The sequence below is a fragment of the Anomaloglossus baeobatrachus genome, chromosome 3, assembly GCF_048569485.1.
Source record: "Anomaloglossus baeobatrachus isolate aAnoBae1 chromosome 3, aAnoBae1.hap1, whole genome shotgun sequence".
NCBI lineage: Eukaryota > Metazoa > Chordata > Amphibia > Anura > Aromobatidae > Anomaloglossus > Anomaloglossus baeobatrachus.
Window position 1 is genome coordinate 407,727,537 of NC_134355.1, and position 24,272 is coordinate 407,751,808.

At 40.6% G+C, this 24,272-nt stretch overlaps 1 protein-coding gene across 1 annotated transcript in view; it reads right to left on the reverse strand.

The window, feature by feature from the left end:
* Nucleotides 1-2,388: 2,388 nt before the first annotated feature.
* TINAG (tubulointerstitial nephritis antigen) overlaps nucleotides 2,389-24,272 on the reverse strand; it is a 251,607-nt gene continuing 229,723 nt past the window's right edge. Inside the window, exons 9-11 of the mRNA XM_075338453.1 lie at nucleotides 16,735-16,849; nucleotides 5,486-5,525; nucleotides 2,389-3,274 (exon numbers count right to left, since the gene is read on the reverse strand). Of these exons, the coding sequence (XP_075194568.1) occupies nucleotides 3,152-3,274; nucleotides 5,486-5,525; nucleotides 16,735-16,849 (278 nt within the window). The 3' untranslated portion in view covers nucleotides 2,389-3,151. The remainder of the gene's footprint in view (nucleotides 3,275-5,485; nucleotides 5,526-16,734; nucleotides 16,850-24,272) is intronic.

A 24,272-nucleotide genomic window follows, 5' to 3' on the forward strand; every position in this document is an offset into this window, starting at 1 on the left:
GGCATGGCTTATGCCTTGGCGCAACATTTACACCCGTCTTCACTGCTCCATTGGTAAGAGTGAGCGCTGCCTAAAATCACTGCTTTCTAATGGTGCCTATTCAGAAGAAGAGGGGTGTCACGCTGAAACACGTTAATAAAGCACCTTTACCTTCATACCACGATGAGCTCCCTTTAATCTAAAAAATTTCACCATGCAAACAAATGTTTTGCTCCTGCATAAGGTAATTAACAGCTTGTCTAGGTAGACTGATAATCAGCTGCAGTGCGAATGCACCTTAAAGAGTAACTAAATGTTTGAAAAATTGTTTTAATGTTTTAGAGTAATTAATTTTGAGCAGATTTGTGGGGAATCCCATCCCGAATACCCCACGAATCACTCAAAAGACCTCTAGAGAAGTGCAGCTCATGAGACAAGAGAGCACACAGAGCAGAGCGGATGCAGTGAAAAGTCATAGTCCTGTCTCCTGAGCCGTGCACTTCTTAGAGGTTTTTTGAAAAATCTATGGGGGTCTTAAGACACAATACTGCATAAATCTGCTCATAATTAACGAACCTAAAGCACGATATCTCCCAAAAGATATAGGGGTGGTCCAAAGGAAAATAATTTTCATTCTAAACCCCTATTTACTGTAGTGCTATAATCTAATCTATTTTCTATTACACTTGCATTAAAAATTCCTTATCAGTCCCTAACTACACTATCCAATTGCTTTTATATTTTTTTACCGCTATTTCCTTTTATAGATGCTTCATTTGAGAATCCGAGTGCATGTTGGGATACTCAAATTAAGCATTATCAGGGTTCAAAGGCTGCGATCACTGCCACAGACTCTGCTCCTCCTTGAAATGAATCAGTGGGCCGGCTAGTTTCTGTGTGCTGTTTACTGTGCAATGTGCACGATGACAGTGCACTCTCTCTTGCCATCTCTGATCAGCAGTAATGAGCTGTAACCAAAGTGGTGTCACAATACCCTCCATGCAGAGAAACAGTGACATCACATGCAATGGTCGTAAAAGTCTCTGCATGGCGGGCATTCTGACATTGCTCTGGTGCTGTCTCGTTACAGCTGTTGTGAGCAAGCAACAGAGCGGGCACTGTCATTGTTTATATCGGACAGTGTGTATCATGCAGGTGTACCGCCCCAGCAGCGGTCGAACCGCTCGGACCCGGATGTCACTGCTCATGGCTCGAGGGTCTCCGGGGCTAAGGGTCACACCCAAATGCAGAAGGGGGCTATTTATAGGGGATATATATAGTTTGTGACGCCACCCGTGATGTGCGGTAATAGGGAACACTGCCGCTGCCGTTGGGGGTACCCGGGGTGATGGAGTGGGACAGCTAGTTGACATTACTCTCCATGGGTAGGGAAAGGCCCCAGGACCCCGGATGGTGCAATGGAGTGCAGGGGGGGGCGCAGGCTCGCTGGTTGCAGGGGTTAATAAGGTACTCACTCAGCAAGAAAGCAGACGCTGACAACGTAGTAAACCAAGTCTCTGGGTGCCGCTACCCTCTTGGGGAGCTCGTCCAGGTCCTGTCCCCTGCAGCACTGCCTGGTGGTCTTTGGCCTGCCTCCGGGCACAGTAATTTTAGAGTGTCCAAGTGGCCTGTCAGCTTGGAGCTTTCCGGGCCCTGCTCCCTGCCAAGAGTAGCAGAGGAGCTTGCTCTCAGGAGCTCATGCTTGGGATTTCAGTGAGCTGCTTTGCTTGGAAAGCCCTTTCCCCCTCGTTGCGCTAGTGCCCCCTATCTCTGAGCTTCATGGGAACAGTCCATATAGGCCCTGTCCTCCGCAGGTTAATTGCCAGGTTGCTTAAAGCTTCTCCCCGACCTAGGGTCCATATTTAAAACCCTCTGTGGCCTTTAGAGGGTTTTAAATAAAAGGTTTGTTTGTAATATTATTCCTCCTAGTCCTCCTGCTTCCTAGCGCTCCTATCTGACCGCCACCCTGTTATCTTCATCTAAAGAGTATGGGCACATTCATGGTATATCCACACTTTATCTTTTAGGCAAAAGATGCTTTAGGACACACCACCATCTATTGTGCTAAAGCTACTTTTTTTGCTTCTCTTCAGTCATTTTTTTTTTACATCTTTTGGGGACCATTTTTTAATTAAATTGTATTAAAAAAAAAGTGAATTGAAGTAACCAGAGAAGTGGTCAGGCAGTGCATTAAACCACTTTGTATCTTTGGGAACCTGAATCGGCTAAAAGAAGACTGACCATATGATCAGCAAGTAATACGCCCATGAAAGATGTCTTAGTATGACTGACAACTTAAAGTAACTAGGGCCGCATGAACACCAAATACGGCCCTGTTTACATTCATATTGTACAGGATAATATTTAGAGATAACAAATACATTTGCTTTAAAAAGTCAAATTGTTCATTAACTTTATTTTTTTTCTTATTTGAATACAGGAAGCAAAATTGCAATCGTATATTTCATAGTGCACTTAGCTATTACCTTTTCTCACATGTGGTAAAAAGATAAATGCAGGTAGTACACAAGAGTCTCTGCAGAAACTTTAAAATAAAAAACACAGGCTTTACAGCTTTTTATTTATGCTTTAATGTAAGACTTGAAATGCAGAAAAAAAGGTTTATAATATTTCTTTTGTTTAGTTATGGAGAATGTTTAAGCTGCAAAAAATACAGCATCTCATTAAGTGGATTGATTAGCCTCCATCGTACAGTGTTTAATGGGATAATATTTACACAAATGTATTTAAGTAAATGTTAAATCAAATTAATTTAAAAAAAAAACAAAAAACATTTCACTAGAATAATAACTATGTCACATAAATGTGAGACGTTCAACAAATAATGTTTATAAATTCAGCTGTTATATGATTCGAACTATTCATGATGATTCAGTTGTATTCTTTCTTCTTAATCCATATAACAAGCAGAAGAAATTATTATTATTATTATTATTATTATTATATGTAAACTTAAAATAGGCTAGCATTATTACTTCCATTATTCTGCTTTTTTTATTGGAACAGAAATACAAAAATAATAAACATCATATAATGGACGCCAATGGACTCCTGTGAAGTTGACAAACCCTCCAAAGCATCTATCTATTTGTATATGGAATTTTAGAAAAAAATAATAAAAAATGAATGAAATAACTTATATAATCAGGTATTATTCCATATTATGACACCAAGCTCCAATTATCAAACTTTCAATTCCACATTCATTATCTCCACGAGTTATTCTGAAATATCCATTTTCACCCCATTTGTTTCCCCACGAATTTGCAACAATCTGAAACACAAATTGAATAGATTTAGTGTACTACCGTAGCTGATAACTACATTCAACCGGAAAAAAAAGGCAACAGCATGTGTCTGGCTTCGGATGGATAATACTGATACATTGTAGAGGGCCTTGAAGAAGCTCCTTTCTTCTGCTTTCAGTTGGATCCAAAACTATCTCGATTGCAACAGATTTTTCAGAATTTATCCTCTGTGCATAAAACAATGGATTCAGAAAAAAAAACATCAAAATTGATTAAAGAGTGGATTTTTAGCTTGATTAAAAGGGAATCTGTCAGCAGGTTTTTGACAACAAATGTGGTAGCAACATAATGTATAGACAGAGACCCTGATTTCAGCTATAAAACACTTACTGAGCTATGTATGATAGTTTTGAGAAAATCACAGTTTTTTCAGCAGGAGATTATCACTAGAGGACTTTTAAATCAGATGCCATGAAATACTCCATATTCATAACCTCAATGTAACCTGACTCCTGCCGTTGATGGCAGTTTTCTGCCTAGGCACTGTGTACACCAAAATCATGTGGGTGGGGTCATGCAGAGCTCAGCATTCAGAAAACTGACAGATCTTCAGCAGATAAAAGTGGTATTATCAAAACTGGCAGCAAGCAGTCTAGTATGTGACCCATCACTGGAATCAGGGCCTCATCCCCTACATAATGCGTTTCTCAGGTTTGATAGCTAAATGTGTTGATAGATTCCTTCGTAATAGAAATACTGCATTACGAACTTAGGAATTACAACTAGAGAGGAATGAACTGATTTGATTGAAATCGAATCTGATTTGAAATTTATGAAATTCGCAGGACAAATTCAAACAATTGAAATTTGATTTATGCAAATCAGCAAATATGTGTTTCTACACATTAAAGAAGATTATTTCAGTCACATAAGGATTAAATGATGTCAGGGGATGACCTCACAAGCCTCCTTATAATGCCTTGCTGGTTTATTATCACATGGCATTGAGCAGTCCGAAAGGAGGGATTATCATAGCCTTTCTAATGCCCAGGTAGGGTACGCAACCACGAAAATACAACTGCACTACAAAATGCTATAATATGCAAATATTGAATATTTTAATTTCCATTATTCCTGTAGAAAATATGTTAAAAAGTGAAGGTGCACAAATTGGTGAATTCATGAGAGCCCAACAGCCACAACAAGGTGTACCTCTTATTACAATCCTAAACCTTTATGCCTCTGCCAGGGCTGAGAGCCTACAATTTTAAGTGCAGGCAGGATCCAGCTCTAATTAAATACACCTTAGGCAGATGGAAGGAGTAGTACACTATTATACAGTAAGTGTACTAGTGTATTATAAGTGTACTAGTATAACTAGTATAAGTCCTCATTATTTAATGAAACGTTTGAAAGATAAAGGGTCTGGGATAGCAGGTGTTAAATTTACAATTGGAGACAGATTGAGGTGAAGAAGGGATTAAAAAAGCTGAAAAAAAAAGTTAGGATAGAAGTGGATATCAATTGGTAAAATCCTCAAAAGAAAGAATGCATTGGTAAGCTAAACCATAACTAAAGGTCTGGAGGAGTATGGAAGACAACTAAAGTGGACGATCAACAAAACTGTTTCTTTACTGAAGAAAAATCCCATAGTCGCATCTGTTCAGATCGAGAACCCTCTAGTAGGCGACTATATCATTGTCAAAGGTTACAAGGAAAGACAGCTCTTAGAGTGTAAGACCAAGTACAAATCACTAGTAATACTCAATAATAGAAAGGCCATATTAGACTTTGCTTAAGAGTATTAAATAATACTGAACAGTTTTTAACTCAGATTCTATGAACAGATGACACCAGATGAAGCATAAAACATTATCGGTCCAACTTCATGAAGGTAGTATTACAGCATGGGCATGGATAACTGCCAATATAACCGAATCACGGGTGTTTACTGTGGATAGAAGTAGTAAGAGAACCAAGATCAGCCGAGCCATTTAATTGATGAAACCGCAAACTCCCTGCAAGATTAAGTGACTACAGGGAAGCAGTGGAAAGACCGGAGCGGCACAGAGCTGCCCCAGTTTACACAAATACTTACTGTATTAGCTAAGGGAAAATTACTTTTTCACATAGGGCCAGTCAATGGCATGAGAAGTTGAGAATTTTTCCTTCCTTTTTCTGCATTTTCTGTTCACTTTTCTTAATCTTTATTTTCAACTAGTTGAGAAACTACTTACCCAAAATTTTTGATTAGTTGGTCTTCGTATAGCACCCCATCTTTTAAAAAATAAAAAATAGCATTAAAAAAATCTTATTAGATGAAATGTGTAAATACTAGTTTTTCAAGTGGCTAATTTCTGAGTAGACTATTAGAATGTAATGTAATAAATTAAAGTCATTCTCCAAAATCCTCTCCAGGCTTCACTTTGGACACATACCTGGTCTCTCCTGTCTTTGCTAACTACACCAATCCTTAGTACAAAAATGGCCAGAAGTTTCTGTGCAGCCATTCACTCACCACAGTGCTGACCTGTCTCAACCAGTGATTGTCTGACTAAGTTATTTTTGGAAATTTCCATTGTTGCTACTGGCCACATTAAAACATTCAGATATTCAGGGTGGAAAATACATTTTTGATAGACTGTCAATTTTGCTAATTTTGTTACCTACAAAGATTGGAGAGGTCTGTAATTTTTATTATAGGTACACTTCAACTGTGACAGACTGAATCCTTCAAAAATTCAAAAACTCACATTGTATAATTTTGAAATAATGAATTAGCATTTTATTGTACAAACTAAGTATTTGATGTAATAGAAAAACAGAACTTAATATTTCGTACAGAAACCTTTGTTTGCAATTACAGGGGTCAGCGGTTTCCTGTAGTTCTTGACCAAGTTTTTACACAATGAAGCAGGGATTTTGACTCACTCCTCCATACAGATCTTCTCCAGATCTTTCTGGTTATTACTGGGCAACATTTAGTTTCAGCTCCCTCCAAAGGTTTTCTATTGGGTTCAGGTCTAGAGACTAGCTAACCCTTTCCAAAACCTTAAAATGCTTCTTAAGGAGCCACTCCTTAGTTGCCCTGGTTGTGCGTTTCAGGTTATTGTCATGCTGGAAGACCCAGCTATGACCAATCTTCAATGCTCTTCCTGTTGGAAGACGGTTGTTGGCCAAAACCTTGCGATGCCTAGCCACATCCATCTTTCCTTCAATACAGTACAGTCGTCTTGTCCCCTTTGCAGAAAAGTACCCCCCAAAGTATGTTGCTTTCCCCCATGGTTCATGGTTGGGATGATGTCTCTGTGGTTGTATTCATCCTTTTCTTCCTCCAAACATGGCGAGAAGAATTGATATCATAAAGTTCTATTTTGGTCTCATCTGACCACATGACCTTGTCCCATGCCTCCTCTGGATCATCCGGATGGTCATTGGTGAACTTTCAAATGGGCCTGGATATGTGCTTGCATGAGTAAGGGGACCTTGTGTGCCCTACAGGATTTTAATTAATTATGGTGTAGTGTGTTACTATTGGTAATTTTTGAGACTGTGGTCCCAACTCTATTCAGGTCATTGACTAGGTCCTCCCGAGTAGTTCTGGGATGATATTGTTATTTTTCCCAAAATCATCCTTACAAGTGATAAACATGCTGGGATTGCCTGCCATTCACAGTAATGCCGTAGCCATCTTTACTTCTGGCATTACTATGATTGGGAGATGCAGTGAAAAAAAAATAACTTACTGAGTTTTCCCATGGCTGTCACACTACTTCTGGGTCCTCTCATTAAATTTCATACATATTCACTGCTTCCCCCACCCACCCACCTTCTCTGCCAACATCTATTATTGGCTATAGTCAGACTGCCAATGTGCTGATTGGCTGCCCTCACAGTAGCTGTCTTAGTCACCTAATGCAGTGTAAAAATAAATAAATGAATAACAAAAATTATTTCAGAGTCCCCCGTACATAGATATCCAGCATAGATAAAGCAGAGGGTTTCAGGCTGTAGCCCCAGCTGTGTGTGATATCTTGGCTGTGTATCAAATTAATAGAGAACCCATGTGGCTTTTTTCAAATTATTTAAATAAATATTTTTTTTTTAAAAAAGCGTGCGGTCATCTCAAGTCTGATACCCAGCCAAGAAAAAGCCGACAGCTGGGGGCTAATATTCACAAACTGGGAAGGCCCATAGTTATTGGACCCCCTTAGCCTAAAAATAGCAGCCCACAGCCATCCAGAATTGTTGCATCTATTAGATGTGACAATCTGGCATTTTACTTGGCTCATCCCAATTGACCTGGTGCAGTGGCAGTCAGGATAATATAAGGGGTTAATGAAAGCTGTGATTTGTCAAAACGCTTAGCTGTCACGAAGTCCTGAATTAGTAATGGGGCAGATTTTTGAGACCCCCCCATTACTTATACTGTAATTAAAAAGAAATAAACACAAAACATAGAACAAAATCTTAATTTTAAAAAACACCCTCTTTCTCCAATTTGTTAAATTCCAAAACACCCAGGTCTGACATAATCCAAACTACGATGTTTCACGACATTCCCGACTCTGCTACATACTGAAGTCGCAGCACGGGGGGGGAAATTAGGGAACATGACTGCCCGCTGCAGCTTCAGGCAGACACTAACTGAACCACAGCTGTGAGTGGTGACGTCACTGAGTTTACCTGCTGCCACAGCTGAAGGTTCCCATCGTAACCAACCTGTGACCACAGGTAAACTCAGGTGAAGTCAATGAACTCAATGAGAAATGCATCTCCTGGCAGAAAACCATGGGGGATTTTTTTTACAAGAGATGCAGATTCAGTGCTGGAATTTATTCAATAAATTCCTGCGCCAATACTTCATCTCCTGGCAAAAAAATGCATCAAAATGAAATGTGGCCTTAATGTGGTTTTGATGCGGTATTATGCCAGAAGATGAAAATTTGGTGCAGAAAATGGCATATAAATTCAAACACCAAATCTTCATCTGCTTGCAAAAAAACCCCAAAAAAACCCTGTGGCTTTGACACCATTGCGGTGAGGTTCTCTACCAGGAGATTCAAATTTGGTGCAAAAGTCTGGCAGAAACCCACGCCTAAACTGCATTTAGGCAAAATAAAAACATTCAAATTGAGTGGAAGTGTTGATGCGATTTTGATGCTTTTTTTTCCAGGAGATTATCATGTGATGTTGTGCTCTGCACTTGCTAGGTGTCATGGTGGTGTCGGACTCCAGAGTCTGACAGGCAACCTGAGGTCTCTTAGTTTTTCAGCCAGAGCTGGGCGTCGGCTGTTTCATGTTCATTGCTCGTCAGTCCGGCAGAGGTTAATCCCTGCTGGCTTGTGAACTGCTGCTAGGAGCTTAGGTTTCTAATGACCACTCACAGCTGCCTCGACGCTTTATAAGCTGCTGGATTCGGTGCCTTATTACCGATAACAGCGTCAGCATTGCTCCAGCAATTCCGGTCTAAAGGGTGCTTTACACGCTGCAACATCGCTAATGATATATCGTCGGTGTTACGTCGTTAATGACGCACATCCGGCATTGTTAGCAACATCGCAGCGTGTGACACCTAGGAGCAACATTCAACGATCACAAAAACATCAAAAATTGTTGATCGCTGACCTGTCGCACCTTTTAATAATATCGTTGGTGATGCATGCCGCTGGTTGTTCGTCATTCCTGCGGCATCACACATCGCTATGTGTGACACCGCAGGAATGACAAAAATCTCCTTAGCTGCATCCACCGGCAATGAGGAAGGAAGGAGGTGGACGGCATGCTCCGGCTGCTCATCTCCGCCCCTCCTCTGCTATTGGGCGGCCGCTTGGTTACACAGCTGTGACGTCGCTGTGATGCCGAACGCACCTCCCACTTGAAGGAGGGATTGTTCGGCGGTCACAGCGACGTCGCTGAACAGGTATGTGCATGTGACGCTGCCGTAGAGATATTGTTCGCTACGGCAGCGATCACCAAATGTCAAACGAACGTCGTGGGCGGGTGCTATTGCGCATGACATAGCTAGCTATTGCTAGCGATGTCGCAGCGTGTAAAGCATGCTTTAGAGTGGGAACTGTTGCATGAGCTTGTCTGGTTTGGAGTTATCCCGGTAGTCAGTTTATTTCCTCCCTGTATGTTATTTTTTCCTGTGCACATTTTGTCTCTTCCTTGGGTCTGATTACACAGCCAAGATATTGCACACAGCTGAGTGTGGCAGCTTATAACCATCTGCTTTCTCTGTGCTGGCTATCTATATACAGGGAATCCAGCAACATTTTATGTATTTATTAATTTATTTATTTATACACTCCATTCTAGGATTAAGACAACTACTGTGAAGCCAACCAAGCAGATGCTGGAATGTTGTCAGTCTGACTGCTGCCAATCAAAGATACCGGGAGAGAGGGTGGGTGGGAAAAGCAGTGAATATGTATGAGATCTAATGAGCAGATCTGGAAATAGTGTGACAGTTGCAGGGAATCTCAGTAAGTATTTTTTAATGCTTTTAATACTCGTATTTCTCTGACAACATTATATCCAGAAACCAAATATGAGTCAGAAATACATCCAGGCATCTTCCTAATGCTTTTTCATTCAATTTCAACACTTTTACATCCATTTCAGCATTTTTATTGCCACCCCAGACTGACTTCCAAGGTTCTCCTGAAAATTATTTCAGTTTCACATTGACTTTCATTGGGTTTGTTATTCATGATGAATACATGAATAATATAAATTATTTGGCTCAAATAATCCGAACTCGAATATTTCACTATTCGCTCATCGCTAATCCTTATGCCACAAGGCAACATCTTGCATGGAGCTTTGGACCGAGTAAGATTGGCAGTCACTATCTTACGTGTCTTCCATTTTCATTTTCTAATGATTGTGTCATTAGTTGTTGCTTTCCTACCAAGCTTCTTGCCTATTTTCATGTAGCCCATCCCATTCTTGTGCAGGTCTACAATTTTGGCCCTGGTGTAATTAGACAGCTTTTTGGTCTTGGCCATGGTTGAAGTAAGATTGATTGTGTGTATGTGAGTTGATACACATGGCACTTCTGGGGTGATGCTCAAGGGTCCAAAACCGTCTCAAGTAGACGTAGAAACTTGGCACTCAAGATAAATGTGAATAGTGGTCTTTTATTGAGAAGTTGTAGGACCAGCACAAGAACAGACGTTACGGTCAAAGACAGTGTGTGGCAGTGTGTAACAGGGGGTCCTCAGAAGGTGTAGCAACTGGAGTAGTCAGGTATGACGTGGTGTCTTGATGATTGGTAGGGGATCAAATACATATTTCCTGTAATAAAATGCTAACTAATTATTAAAAAACCATACAATGTAATTTTCTGGATTTTCGGGGGGATTCCGTCTGTCACAGTTGACGTGTACCTATTGTAAACGTTACAGATCTCTTCATTCTGTGTACGTTGCAAAACTTGCAAAATTGTCACTGTATCAAATACTATGGTTTACAGATGAATCAAAGGACCATTTCTTGGAAGAATTTTCGGGGCAAGCTATGTGACCTGTGAAGAGATTAGTGTGCAGGGAGGAACCATTTGGAGCTGTGAATCCATTGTGAGCTGTGAATCCAGTGTGAACACTGGATCTTGTGTAATCTACAGAAAATTTCCTTTCATTGTAATTCTGTCTGTGATGATAATAAGATCACTATTGATGCAAGATCTTCACAAGACAAGAACATTTCTAGATTTTATTTTAATATAAAAAATAACATGGAAAATATAAAGCAAAAAAAAAAATATGGAAAAGTAAATCAAAGCAGCACTGTGCCTTCACATAGCAATGATAAAAGCTCAAGTAATCTTTCAGCTGGAACTAAAGCACCACAACATGGGATAGCAAAGAAGATATTTTTTTCACTATTTTAAGTGTCTTGACATTTTTCTGATGTAATAAATATAGCTGTCTTCACTTAAAAGTAAATCATTCAACTTTGGCTAGCATAATAGATGCTCAGGTATGTAAAAATACAGAGTGCTTCTTGTTCTACTGCTTTTTCTGGCTAATACAAATATGTAACTGGAGAAAAAATAATGGTAGCCTAGGTTAATTTGTGTTCCTTTTTAATGGGGTTGTCAAACATTGATGATTTATCATTAGGATAGGTGATCAATGTCTGATTGGCCGGTGTCTAACACCCTCACCGCCTCCGATCAACTGTTTGTGGTGCAGTTGGCAGCAGCAGGCAGCCAAAAATGCTCAGTTCCAGAGCTGCTCCATCTTCTGATAGTGGCAACGTCTGAGTACTGCATACCTGTCTCGAAATCAAATCAATAGGAGGTGGATGTGCAGCACCCGGATGCATCTGCTATTAGTTGACAGTGCAGCTTCAGAGCTGAGCATTTCAGGTCACCTGCTGCCATCATCGGCACCAAGAACAATTTATTGGTAGGGGTGCAGGGTGTCAAACCCTGGCCGATCACACATTAATGACCTATCCAAAGGATAAGTCATCAATGTAAAAGTAGTAAACTACAGGGTGCTTTACATGCTGCAACATCGCTAGCGATCTCGTTAGCGATGTGGCACGCCAGATCGCAGATGCAATCTGCCGAGATAGCACATATAACCGGCGCTATAAAAACGACCTATGTGTGATCTCGGCGGATCTGGCGTGCCACATCGCTAACGAGATTGCTAGCAATGTCGCAGCGTGTAAAGCACCCTTACCTCTTCTTTATGGGCTGCCTAAGCATGCCAGAGGTAAAGGGGAAAAGTGAGAAAGCCATAATCAACGTGCTCTCTGAAATAATTATAGGTTCCTTAAGGTCTTGTATAGAAAGTAATAAGTTAACATTCCTAAGCATTACAAGTAATTTTTCTTCAGGAACAGAACATTTTGGTGATAAATGTTAAAAACCTTAGCCCTATAATTTTAATTAATATAGGGCAATAAGGTTTCACATTCCAGCTTCTTCATGTTTTATAGAGTAAGAGCTCAAACAATTTTTCTGTTATCCTGTAGCCTTGGCATCTTTACTAATGTACAAAAATTCAAACAATGTATGTCCAAATATTTGTGCTGAATATCTCCAAAATAACATTGTCCCACTGTACACAACAAATGGTACTATATAGTAAGTCTGCAATATTGATGTAAAATGCATAATATAGTACCTCGAGAACTATTGTAAAGTGCTTATATACTTCTGCTATTAATGGTCATAATAAAAATAACAAGGTTCATAAAAACATTCTTACACTTTTTTGAGATGTATTGCTATGTTGATTCCATAAATCAATGTAGTTCTTATCTCAACTTATGATAGTGAGGGTCTGGCTATCAAAGTCTGCAATGTAGCCCGTACATTCACTAACTAGGTATTAGGACACAGAAGTCAGGCATCCACTAATCCTATACAGAGATGGGTGTACTTTTTTAGGAGAAATTCTCTGGTCAACAAACTTACTTAACAGAACTATTGGTATATAAATGTACTGTCCTCATTTAAATATGCAACAAAGCAATAGGCATATGTAACCCAAAATTCTGCTAAGGCATGCTCACATAGAGTAAAAAATGCATATTACACTTCATCTCCAGCCTATGTTCACTGTAGGCCAGGGCTATAAGAAGATTCTGGAATTCATTTCTCATGCTTCAGATCCTACCCATGGCTGGAAGTTCTGACATAGCATGAACAACTTCTTGCCACAGACCTCAGTGGTTACTATGCATGCATAGTTTACTCTAGGGCCTGCTCACAGCCATAAGCACAGGCCTAGAGTGAAAACCGGGCAACAGATGCGAAGTAATGTGTAACGCTTGCCTGGATCAACAGACTCAGGTGGGATGTAATGGACAGACTAGAGGGAAGCCACTCACCAAGCAGGACCCCCAGAACCCTGAAACCCTTTAACCCATATACAGGGATTTGGAATTACACAGGGCCCTGGAGATCACTACCTGTGGAAGGCTGCAGTCTGATGAGAGTAGTCGTCAGGCAGGGTCAAACCAGCAATAGCAGAACAGGAACAGAATCGGCAGGCAAAGACGTGATCAGAAAACGTAGCAGAGGTCAAATCCGGATCGGGCAGCGAGGTACAAAAATAGCAGGCAAAAGGGTAGTCAGAAAACACGCATAAGTCAGCACACAGGAATCACAAAACAGAATAGGGCAGATCAGGAGCCAGGAAATCAGAACTATCTCTGGCAGAGGTGAGCAGACAGGACGGGAGCTAAGAAGGCTGTGGTGTCTTCCCATTGGCTGTAGCTGAACACTGGCAACTTCAGCTGGAAGACACACGCCACCCACAGTCAGCCAGTGGTACTGCAGATCTCAAGATAACCCAGCCCAGTGGATGATCGGCGCCTGCGCCCACCGGTGCCGCTAGCATCGACTCTTCTGTCATCACCAGCACCATCCATGGCAGGAACACGGCAGGAACACAGCGTCACCTGACGATTGGAGCAGAAGTCGCTGGAGCGGACTCCGGTGGTGACGTAACACAATGGAATCGAATACCTGTGCGGGTGCATCTTACTGTGCCCTATTGACCTGCCACTGATTCCACTATACATGCGCTAGATTTTGGGCACATGTGGATAATGTAGAGATATCATCCACTTACATGCAGTAGGAAAAGGTGGTGTTTGAAGGGACTCAGAAAAAATTTTGGTAAAGAACTTAAACATTATGCTTGCATCCAATATTTGTGTTCAACTAAAATGTGGCAGTGGCAAAAAAAGAATAGTATTTTTGTTACCATTTTCCAAGAACCGCACTGTTTTCATTTTTGGAATCTAAGGCGGGCTTTACACGCTGCGACATCGCTAGCAATTGCTAGCGATGTTGAGCGCGATAGCACCCGCCCCCGTTGCACATGCGATATGTGGTGATCTCTGCCGTAACGAACATTATCGCTACAGCAGCATCACACGCACATGACCTCCGAACAATATCTCCTTCAAGGGGGAGGTGCGTTCGGCGTCACAGGGATCTGACCGCGACGTTACTAAGCGGCCAGCCAATAGAAGCACAGGGGCGGAGATGAGCGGGACATAACATCCCACCCACCTCCTTCCTTCCGCATTGCCGGTAGATGCAGGTAAGGAGATGTTTGTCGCTTCTGTAGTGTCACACAGAGCGATGTGTAATGCTGCAGGAACGACAAACAACATCATACTGGCAGCAGCAGCGATATTATGAGAAGGAGCGACGTGTCACCGATCAACGTTTTTTGACGTTTTTGCGATCAGTGATTGTCGCTCCTAGGTTTTACACGCTGCAATGTCGGTAATGGTGCCGGATGTGCGTCACTAACGACGTGACCCCCGACGATATATCATTACCGATGTCGCAAAGTGTAAAGCCCGCCTAAGGCTCAGTGACAGCTTATTTTTTGTGTCTTGAGCTGGCAATTTTAATTACACCATTTTTGTGTAGCTGCAATGTATTGATCACCTGTTATTGCATTTTAATTCAATGTTGCAGCGACCAGATAAAATGTAATTTTCGCATTTTGATTTTTTTTTTTTTGCCATGCTGTGTACCGATCAGATTAATTGATTTTGATAGATCAGACATTTCAGAACACAGCAATACCAAATATGTTTATTTTTTTATTGTTTTATTCTCAATAAGTTAAAAGGGTGGTGATTTGACCTTTATGGTTTTTATTTTTTTAGATTTTTCACAACTTTTTTTTTACTTTTTGACTGATTTTACTAGTCTCCCTGGGGGGACTTTATTGCTGTACACCCTGATTGCTTTAGCATCGCTCTGATCAGCAGAAATGCTGATCTCCTGTGAGTGCTCTGATGGCATTTACAGGCAGGAAGTGAGTCATAACAGTGACAGGGGTCATCATGTGACTGTGCGCTGTCATGGCAATACATTGGCACCCTATGAATATGCCACAAGATGCCGCTGCCAGCTGGGAACAGCTCATTCATGGCTGGAGTACGTTAGATCACGCTGTGATAGTTTGACAGGGGATTAACAGGTGCTGTTGGATCGGAGATTACCGTGGGCTTGCCACGGGAACCCATGATAGCCGGGGGGAGACGACCTAGGATGTACATATATGTCCCAGGTCATGAAGGGGTTAAGTCATCATGTTATTTGCAATTTGACCACATTGTCTCCTTTAATTGTTTTTAATACAGTGATTTTTAATGTTTTTTGCTACATTTATGTGTTAATAAAATGATTAATTAAAATTGTACGCTTTATACACTTCATTGTATTCAGCATTTTTATAGAATTCTAGAATTGTCTGGTAGTCAATATTATTGCTCTTGGTTTCCCTGATGACTCCAGCAGAAGTATGTTATTGAATAGTAATAAGGCTTCCTTTATTCCATACTGGCTATTTATACTGTATGTTCTTAATTTTTATTGTCACTATTTAATTTATTTTAACATTTTTTTGTACTACAAATATATTTTTAGATATCTCTTGCTTGGAATCTTTGTATACTTTCTATCTTTGCTGCTCTCGTGTTTTTTCTATTTGATCTATTTCTTTAGTCTGTTTGATTTTTAACAGCTTATTACAAGCATTTTTTGTTCTATTTGAGTCCATAGCCTCTAAAAACCTCAGTTCCTATTCATTCCTAATGTGTCACAGCATATCCTTCAGATAGTCCTGAGTAAAGCCTGCTTTACACCTTACAATATCACATACGATATCGTATGCGATCGTACCTGCCCCCATCGTATGTGCAGCACGTTCAATTTGTTGACCGTGTCGCACAAACGATTCTTTCCCGTGACACGTACTTACCCTTCCATACGACCTCGATGTGGGCGGCAAACATCCACTTCCTGGAGTGGGAGGGACGTTCGGCGTCACAGCGACGTCACGTGACAGCCGGCCAATAGAAGCGGAGGGGCGGAGATGAGCGGGAATTAAACATCCCGCCCACCTCTTTCCTTCTGCATTGCCGGCGGGAGCCGCGGGACGCAGGTAAGATCTGTTCATCGTTCCCAGGGTGTCACACACTGCGATGTGTGGTACCTCGGGAACATTGAACAACCCGACGTGCAATTTTAAGGAAATGAACGACGTATATACGATGAACGGTTTTACGTTCAATCGCAATTGTAGATAGCTGTCACACGCTACAACAACACTAACGATGCCGGATGTGCGTCACTTATGACGTGACCCCGCCGACACATCGTTCGATTTGTTGTAGCGTGTAAAGCCCGCTTTATTCTCACTTTGTCTTACCGTTGTTTATTTTCGGAGTCCAGATGTATCAGTGCAACAGATGGCAGATTATCATTTAAATAAGGTCTTTAATAACCTTTTTTTATCAGTTCTTTTCTTGAAAAGTAAAATTAAATGCCACCATGATGTAATCCCATATCCATTACATTATGCCTATTCTATTGGATCTAAAGCTTTACACAAAAAATCTTTTAGAAATGCCAGTAGAACATATTTCTTTGACTTAATTTTCCTTTATTTGCACAGAGCATCTTCTGAATCTAAAATTTATGACTTACCCAATAATCTTTACTGAATGTGTGTCTTTAATTACATGTTTCTTTTCATTCACGCCTGTATATTTGTAGATACCAGTTTTATAAAGAAAGAAGTCTTCATGAACTGTCATTATAGCTAAAAGAACAAAAAAGTTTATAGTTAAACTTTTAAAATTAATCATCAAAGTTTTTATAAGCCATTCATTATTACAAAAAGAAATTATGCAATAGAAGCAATAGACATTCTGATTTTCAAACGGTAACAGCAGCATAACAATTGAGCTTTTATTTGGGATTTCTTTATATTTCAACTGGTTATATTTTTAACTATTGATAATTGCAATAAAGTAACTTGAATTACTTTTGGGTCATTGTTTTGCACAAAGTTATGGACTTTTTCATGTGAAAAATGATCACCAAATGTTCTGTGCAGTAGTTCCTTAAAATGACCGGTAAAAGGGGTGCAATGAAAGGAACATCAAAGAATGTTATTCTCCACATTGCTTCCATAAGCTGATATCTTCTGAAGTAACAAGTCATAACTGGGGTTTACACGCTGCGACATTGCTAGCATCGGCTAGCAATGTCGAGCGCGATAGAACCCGCCCCCGTCATATGTGCGATATTGTGTGATCACTGCCGTAGCGAACATTATCGCTACGGCAGCGTTACACGCACATAACTGCTTTGCGACGTCGCTCTGGCCGGCGAACCGGCGTCACGTAGCAGGCGTCCAATAGAAGCGGAGGGGCGGAGATGAGCGGAACGTAACATCCCACCCACCTCCTTCCTTCCGCATTGCCGGTGGAGGTAGGTAAGGAGATGTTCGTCTCTCCTGCAGTGTCACACACAGCGATGTGTGCTGCCGCAGGTACGAGGAACAACATCGCCGATAAGCATTAAACGATTTTTTGTTTCAGGACAACCTCTCCGCTGCAAACCTGCAAACGATTTTGACCGCTTTTGCGATCATTTAACATCGCCCCAAAGTGTCACATGCTGTGATCTCATTAATGAAGCCGGATGTGCGTCACAAACACCGTGACCCAGACGATATTTCATTAACAATATTGTAGCGTGTAAAGCCCGCTATAGAAAGACTGACTCAAGCAAGAATATATCTATATATATATTATTGTATTAACACTTTCTCTTCTATGTTATGATAGACTGAGTCTGGAATTATTACTCATTGAGCCAGCTCTTCAATTGAGGTACTGGCTTGTTCATAGACTCCACATTCTAATTATAGTCATATGCACAGCTCAGAACCCATTCATTGAGGGCAACCCAAAATGTGTAAGCTTGCTAAAGTGTGGCCTACTTTGGACATCAGTAATTTTCAAACATTACATGTTTCTCTTTAAGTAGCAATACCATTGGAATGGTTTTACTCATTGTAGTGAAGGTAGGCTACCGTTATTTTTGTGTATTATCTTGTACAGACTACTGAATATCTAATGTCCCCAGTGACATGAAAATGTCTACCCACTCCTACTTTTGTGAATGTATAATTAGCACATGACTTCAATCAGACACTTCACAAACCACCATTTCTATGGTATTTCAAAGTTTAGTCAAAGGAAAGCAAATGGCTGCTACCTCAAATGAGCAACATCTTGTTATTAACATCTTCATGGAAAGTTGATATCATCTGTATAATATCTCATATTGTGTAATATGAAAGGGGTAGTGGATGATGTACATGGGTAATGAAGATTTCTCCTAATCAGTAGACTCGGGAAAGAGAAGAATGAATGGAAAACTCAGTACCAATGCTAAATTGTATACAATGAAGGAAATATTTTCCTGAAGTGACAGACATTGGAACACCAGCCATTTGCACACATTCGGACCCATTTCCCTGGAAACAAAATTACTTTCTTACAGACAGCTAAGTAGAAGACTTTCCTGGATTTTTTTTTCATCCTTTTGTTTGTATAAACATTTTTGCACACTTTTTATGTATGCCCATTATTTCACATTCTATTTTATAAATCAAGCACTGTACCATTTGTGTATGAAAGGCTCTGTGAAGACTTAAGGCCACTTTACACGCTATGATATATCTAACGATATGTCGTCGGGGTCACGACGTTAGTGACACATATCCGGCCTCGCTTGACATATCATAGCATGTAACACAAATGAGTGACTGTGAACGAGCAAAAATACTCACCTTATCGTTGCTCATTGACACGCCGCTCATTTTCAAAAAATCGAACATCCTTCTGTGCTCGGGTTGTTCATCGTTCCCGTGGCAGCACACATCGCTCCGTGTGAAACCCCGGGAACAATGAACTGCAGCTTACCTGCGGCCGCCAGCAATGCGGAAGGAAGATGCTGGGCGGGTTGATTACGTCCCGCTCATCTCCACCCCTCCGCGTCTATTGGCCGGCGGCTGTGTGACGTCGGTGAGACGCCAAACATCCCTCCCCCTTCAGGATGAGGATGTTCACCGCCCACATTGAGGTCGTTCTGGAGGTAAGTACGTGTGACGGGGGGTTACTCACTTTGTGCGACACGGGCAACAAATTGCCCGTGCCGCACAAACAACGGAGGCGGGTGTGATCACACATGCGATCGCACATGAAATTGACGCGTGTAAAGCAGCCTTAAGTGGTAACTTATACATGCAACCTTTATATGGCCTGCGAGCAGTGAGGATATTATGTGCATGACATTAGGACTTATTGCCCTTTTCATAAATAGTGACAGATTGAGCATCTTAGTTGTGTGGACTGATTGGACGTATGTGTTGTATTTAATCTGTAGCCAAAGTGAGAGGTGAGGTCATGCTTTGGTTTTACACTCTTTGAATGTTATGGCAGAGTCGGACTCTGTTCACACCGCAGAGTCTGACAAGCAACCTGAGATCTCCTAGTTGTTCAGCCTGACTCAGGCTTTGGTTGTTTTAGCTTCACTACTCTCTAGTTCAGCAGGAGTTAATTTCCTGCTGGCTTGTGAACCACTGTTAGGAGCTCAAGCTGCCAATGACCACTCACTGCCACCTTCACTCTTTACAAGGTACTGGATACAGTTGCTCGCCACTGATTATAGCTCAGTGTTGCCTCAGTGGTACCGGTCCTCAACATAGTGTTCCAGAGCCTGGTGATTTCTTGTGTGCTTTCCTGTGTGGTGTGGAAATATCCCTGTAGTTAGTGTATTTCCTCACTGTGTTTTATTTCTTCCTGACCATCTATTGTCTCTCCCTTGTGTCTGATTACTGTGTGTATGTGTTTACGATTTTCCCCTGTCTGATATTTTTGGGTTTGCTTTTTTGGTCCTGTCCCTCTCCTGAGTTGGGGAAGAGGTGTTAGATTAGGGTTCGGACAGGAGTTAGGGTGACACTGGCGGTCCAGACCTAGCTACCATTAAGTTTATGTCTGGGATAAGGAACAGCGCTGGGTCTCTAGTTGGAGGGCCAGCTTAGAGGACCCTGCTTCAGTTACCCCGACACTCTCATGACAGGTAAGTATGAGATTTACCTGAAGAGTGATTTGGACCTCTTATAGATAGGGTTAGCATTACACTTCTGGCCAGGTGGTGCACAAGTACGCTTCAAACCTATATGTCATATCAAGTCATACTTGGCATTCAACTGGTGATTTTGTTCAATTTATTTTAAATATTCAGAAATTAAACAGGCAGAAACGTTTAGGTCAAGGTAACCATCAGTGTGCAGACATGTTTAAAATATCACTGGCATGCAAACCGCACTCCATCATTCTTATGCCAGTGATATTTAAGCATGTCTGTACACTGATGAAGGTTGCCATTACCAAAACATTTGTGCCAGTTTAACTTCTGAATACTTTAAAATAAATTGAACAAAATCACCAGTTGAGTGAAGTATTACTTCAGTGGCCCTCTTATAATCACCCATTTCCCCACATCACACAGACTGAGTCAAGAGACTCAAGACCTTACAGTGACATGTCTTAAAAGTGATGCTGAGATCTTATATTTAATGAAATATTATAATTTATGTTAATAGTAAATAGAGGTTGATGTACTGGGAGTAAAAATGAGTATGTGTCCCAAAAGATCTCCAGGCAGCGCTGCTCGAATTTAACTCAGAAATTCAACTGCATTGAACAAATTCAGTCTGAATCTGGCAGAATGGTGTAAAAATTCTCATACTCACCTCTGTCCCTGCTGCCAGACCGCTATCTGGCTGCTCTGTCTCCTCTCTTTTGTCTTCTTTATTCTGGATTTTTAAATTGTTTGGGCATCCTGTGCTGCTGTTCTTTATGAGGCCCCACACATTATCCTCAATGATGCGCTTTCTACTGCACTTTGTCAAGATTTTGAAGATTTTGCAACACACATCAATGATATTCATGATGTGCATGTAACAGCTGTTAAAGTTCACCTGGTGAGAAGATTTTATAAAGCCACAGTCAGTGTGTATACACAGACTCATGGTATTGGCACAGCAGGCTAGTAAGAACCTAGACAACAGGCTATGCTGGACAGCCGACCATCAAGTAAGGCAGGACACAAGATATGTCACAAAACAAGGAGAACAAATGAAGATGAAAATGGCAGGTCTGAAGAAGAACTTAGAGATAAGGTGTAGAATCCACAGTACATTACAACCTAATGTGAACAGACTTTATTAACAGTATGTAGTGCTTACAGCACATGTGAATTAACCAACAGGTCACAAAAGTAGCATTTGCAAATCGAAAAATCCACAAAATGGGAACAGACTAATGCAAGATCATAATGCTTACAACAAATTATGTGTAAAGCATCAGGTTTTGTGGAGCAGCAGGTGTAAATTATAGAAATCTTTGGCATCTGAAGAGATGATAGCAACATAAAATAAAAACAAAACCTGCAAATACACATAAAAAAACACTACCCACACACCTCTAGAAATGTTTTGCTATTGGTCAAAGCAAAACACTTCTGGAGGTGTGTGGGTGGTGTTCTTTTCTTTTAATTCTCTGTGAATTACACATCTTAGTACGCTGAATGTAAGCCTAATTTGAGCTCAAGAAACAGTGCCCATAGCGCGCATAATACAGGGCATCACGCAGACACGCGCCCAGCGTGATACTAACCTGGCTGACTTTTACGTCATCTTTCGAGCCCCGAGCTCCAAGCCTTTGGTTCCCTCATCTGTAGTCAGAAGTTGGGAGGTAATGACAAGAACAGGAAGTGGGCAGAGAGGGGTCAATAAACTGTCCGGGGTCAAAAAGCCTAGCTCAGAACACAAGCTCAAACACAATCCAAGAGCACAACTGCAGAACCAGAGAGTATGAGTGGCGAAGTTCTTGGAGAGCATACTCAGTAATGAAACAGAGCAATTACCAGGAAGGTGGAACACCAAAGTAATCAGCACCTCCTAAAACCAGTATAGAATCTTATGCTGTCAAACAACCTGCCAACAAGTGCTCAAAGAAACACAGCAGAGCATCTCCAAATGCAAAATGCTCTGCACAAAGGAAACATGTAACTGCTGGCTCTGTAGTTCAGGAGAGCAGGGCAGAGCATCACCATTGTGCAAGCTGCTCCGCACAGCAGAACCGTGACACACCAGTCCTTTGGTCAAGAAAAGCAGTGGCGGTGCATAAACTTGACATCCTGTACATTCGGATGTGAGCCTGCAGACAATAAACAAGTAAACACTTATAGGTATTTACCAACCCGATAATTACACAACTTGGTAGAAAACATTTAATAATAATAAATTTTGGCTTTCAGATCAGTTTTGAATAAAATTGTGTTTTATTTAAGTTACCCTTAGTATATACGTGACTTTGACATAACTTTGATGTAAAACTTCCATATATGAATATTTATTGGAAACTTTTAACTGATTATACAAAAAATTAGTCTAAAAGGTGCTATTTAAGACACGTCCGGAAAAATTTATGAAAGGGCAAAATCATTAAATTTTGAATATTTTACATGATTTACAAAACTTTATTATTAGAGTTATGAGGGTGTAATTTACTTTAATTGAACAGCTCTGTGGAAGGAAGGAAGCCTGCCAAACTTTCACTTAATGAAATATGATTATGGAAACACTTGCAATTCACTGAGCAATTGGGTTACTGGAAAGAATTAGGGTTCTGAGCAATCATTACATGTACTTGTATTAGAAAGCCCAATTGTGTACCTAGTTATATTAGATTGCATAACAATTAAGTTAGTGAATAAAAGCGTATTTGATAAAAAAATGTTTCTGAAATCAACGTGGCAATGGCCAAATGGACATTATTTCGGCTACTTTCACTATAACGTATGAAATCTTGAGCTTTTTCACAAACATTTCTGTTAATTAAAGCACCGCACCGGCGTTTTTAAAAATTTCCCCTCTGGAGTGGTGCTCTAAATATAAGTCCCCTGTCCTCTGCTTTATACTCATGAGCTGCCGTATTCATCTACTTCCAGCCTTGTTCCAGTCAGTCTTCAGTGATTTGTGACTTGCTGGCTGCATCAGTGTTGTATGAAGTGCGCCGGACATCACAATTCATTGCAACTCTATGAGAGCCTCATTCTGGCTCTTATAGAGATGCGTTGGGAGTTTGGGATGAAACTTCTGACTTCTTGCCAGTCAGACGCTATGGGGGTAAGATGGCACTGGAGCAGCACCAAAAAAGGATGAAAATGATGGAGGATAAGTAGAAGACAGGAGGCTGAGGACTTACATTAAAAACACCACTCCAAAGCTGTAAAAAAAAACAAATGCAAAACTAAAATGTCATGAATTTTTCTGTGCTGTATTAACATTCAGCCTTCCTTTTTTATCTCAGAGTAAAGTTCTCCAGATTTCTCCTTCCTTAGATTTCTAGCTTCGTTCTCTATGCTCCTTGCAATCCAGTGGTTTTTCATCCTATCACACATCTAGTTTTTACATACAGTAAATAAGGTGGTAAAGTAGTTTATATTTGGACAAATTATGATTTTTTTCTAAAAAGAGTGACAATATAAGCTTCAAAACCCAATCTAAATTGGATTTTACAGGAACAAATGCTCAGAAACATTCTTTCCTGTATAATGACTTGTGTATAGAGCAAAATAAAAAAAAGTGAAAAAACTCCCTTTAGCCTACGTTCACACATAGTATTTTATTTTGCTTTTGTCTGTCTCATTTCTTTTCATGCTGAAACATAGTTTAAAGGAAAATGTAAGTCTGTGTGCATACACTGCATTTTTGATACAATTGTTGATACAATTGTTAGTGCAGATTTGGTGCAGGTTTATCACAAATCTGCATGTCTATCCTCATGTCAGCAAAGTCAATTGGAATTCTGAAGTGCTGTGTGCACATTGCTTATTTTTCCTTGTAGATTTGGTACAGAAAATAATCTGCAGCATTTCAATTCTTAGTGCATTTTTGCCTTCATTGATCAGGCCTCCAACCCATTGATCTCATTCTTAAAAATGCCATAAGGTGCAGATTTACGGCAAAATAAATCTTCATAAAATACTCAGGGTGTGCACATAATCTAATGGTAACATTTTACTATTTTATCTAGGCATGTGGTGTGTGTGACATGGCCCACAACCATAATTTTTGGAGGGCCATCAGGTGTCCCTCA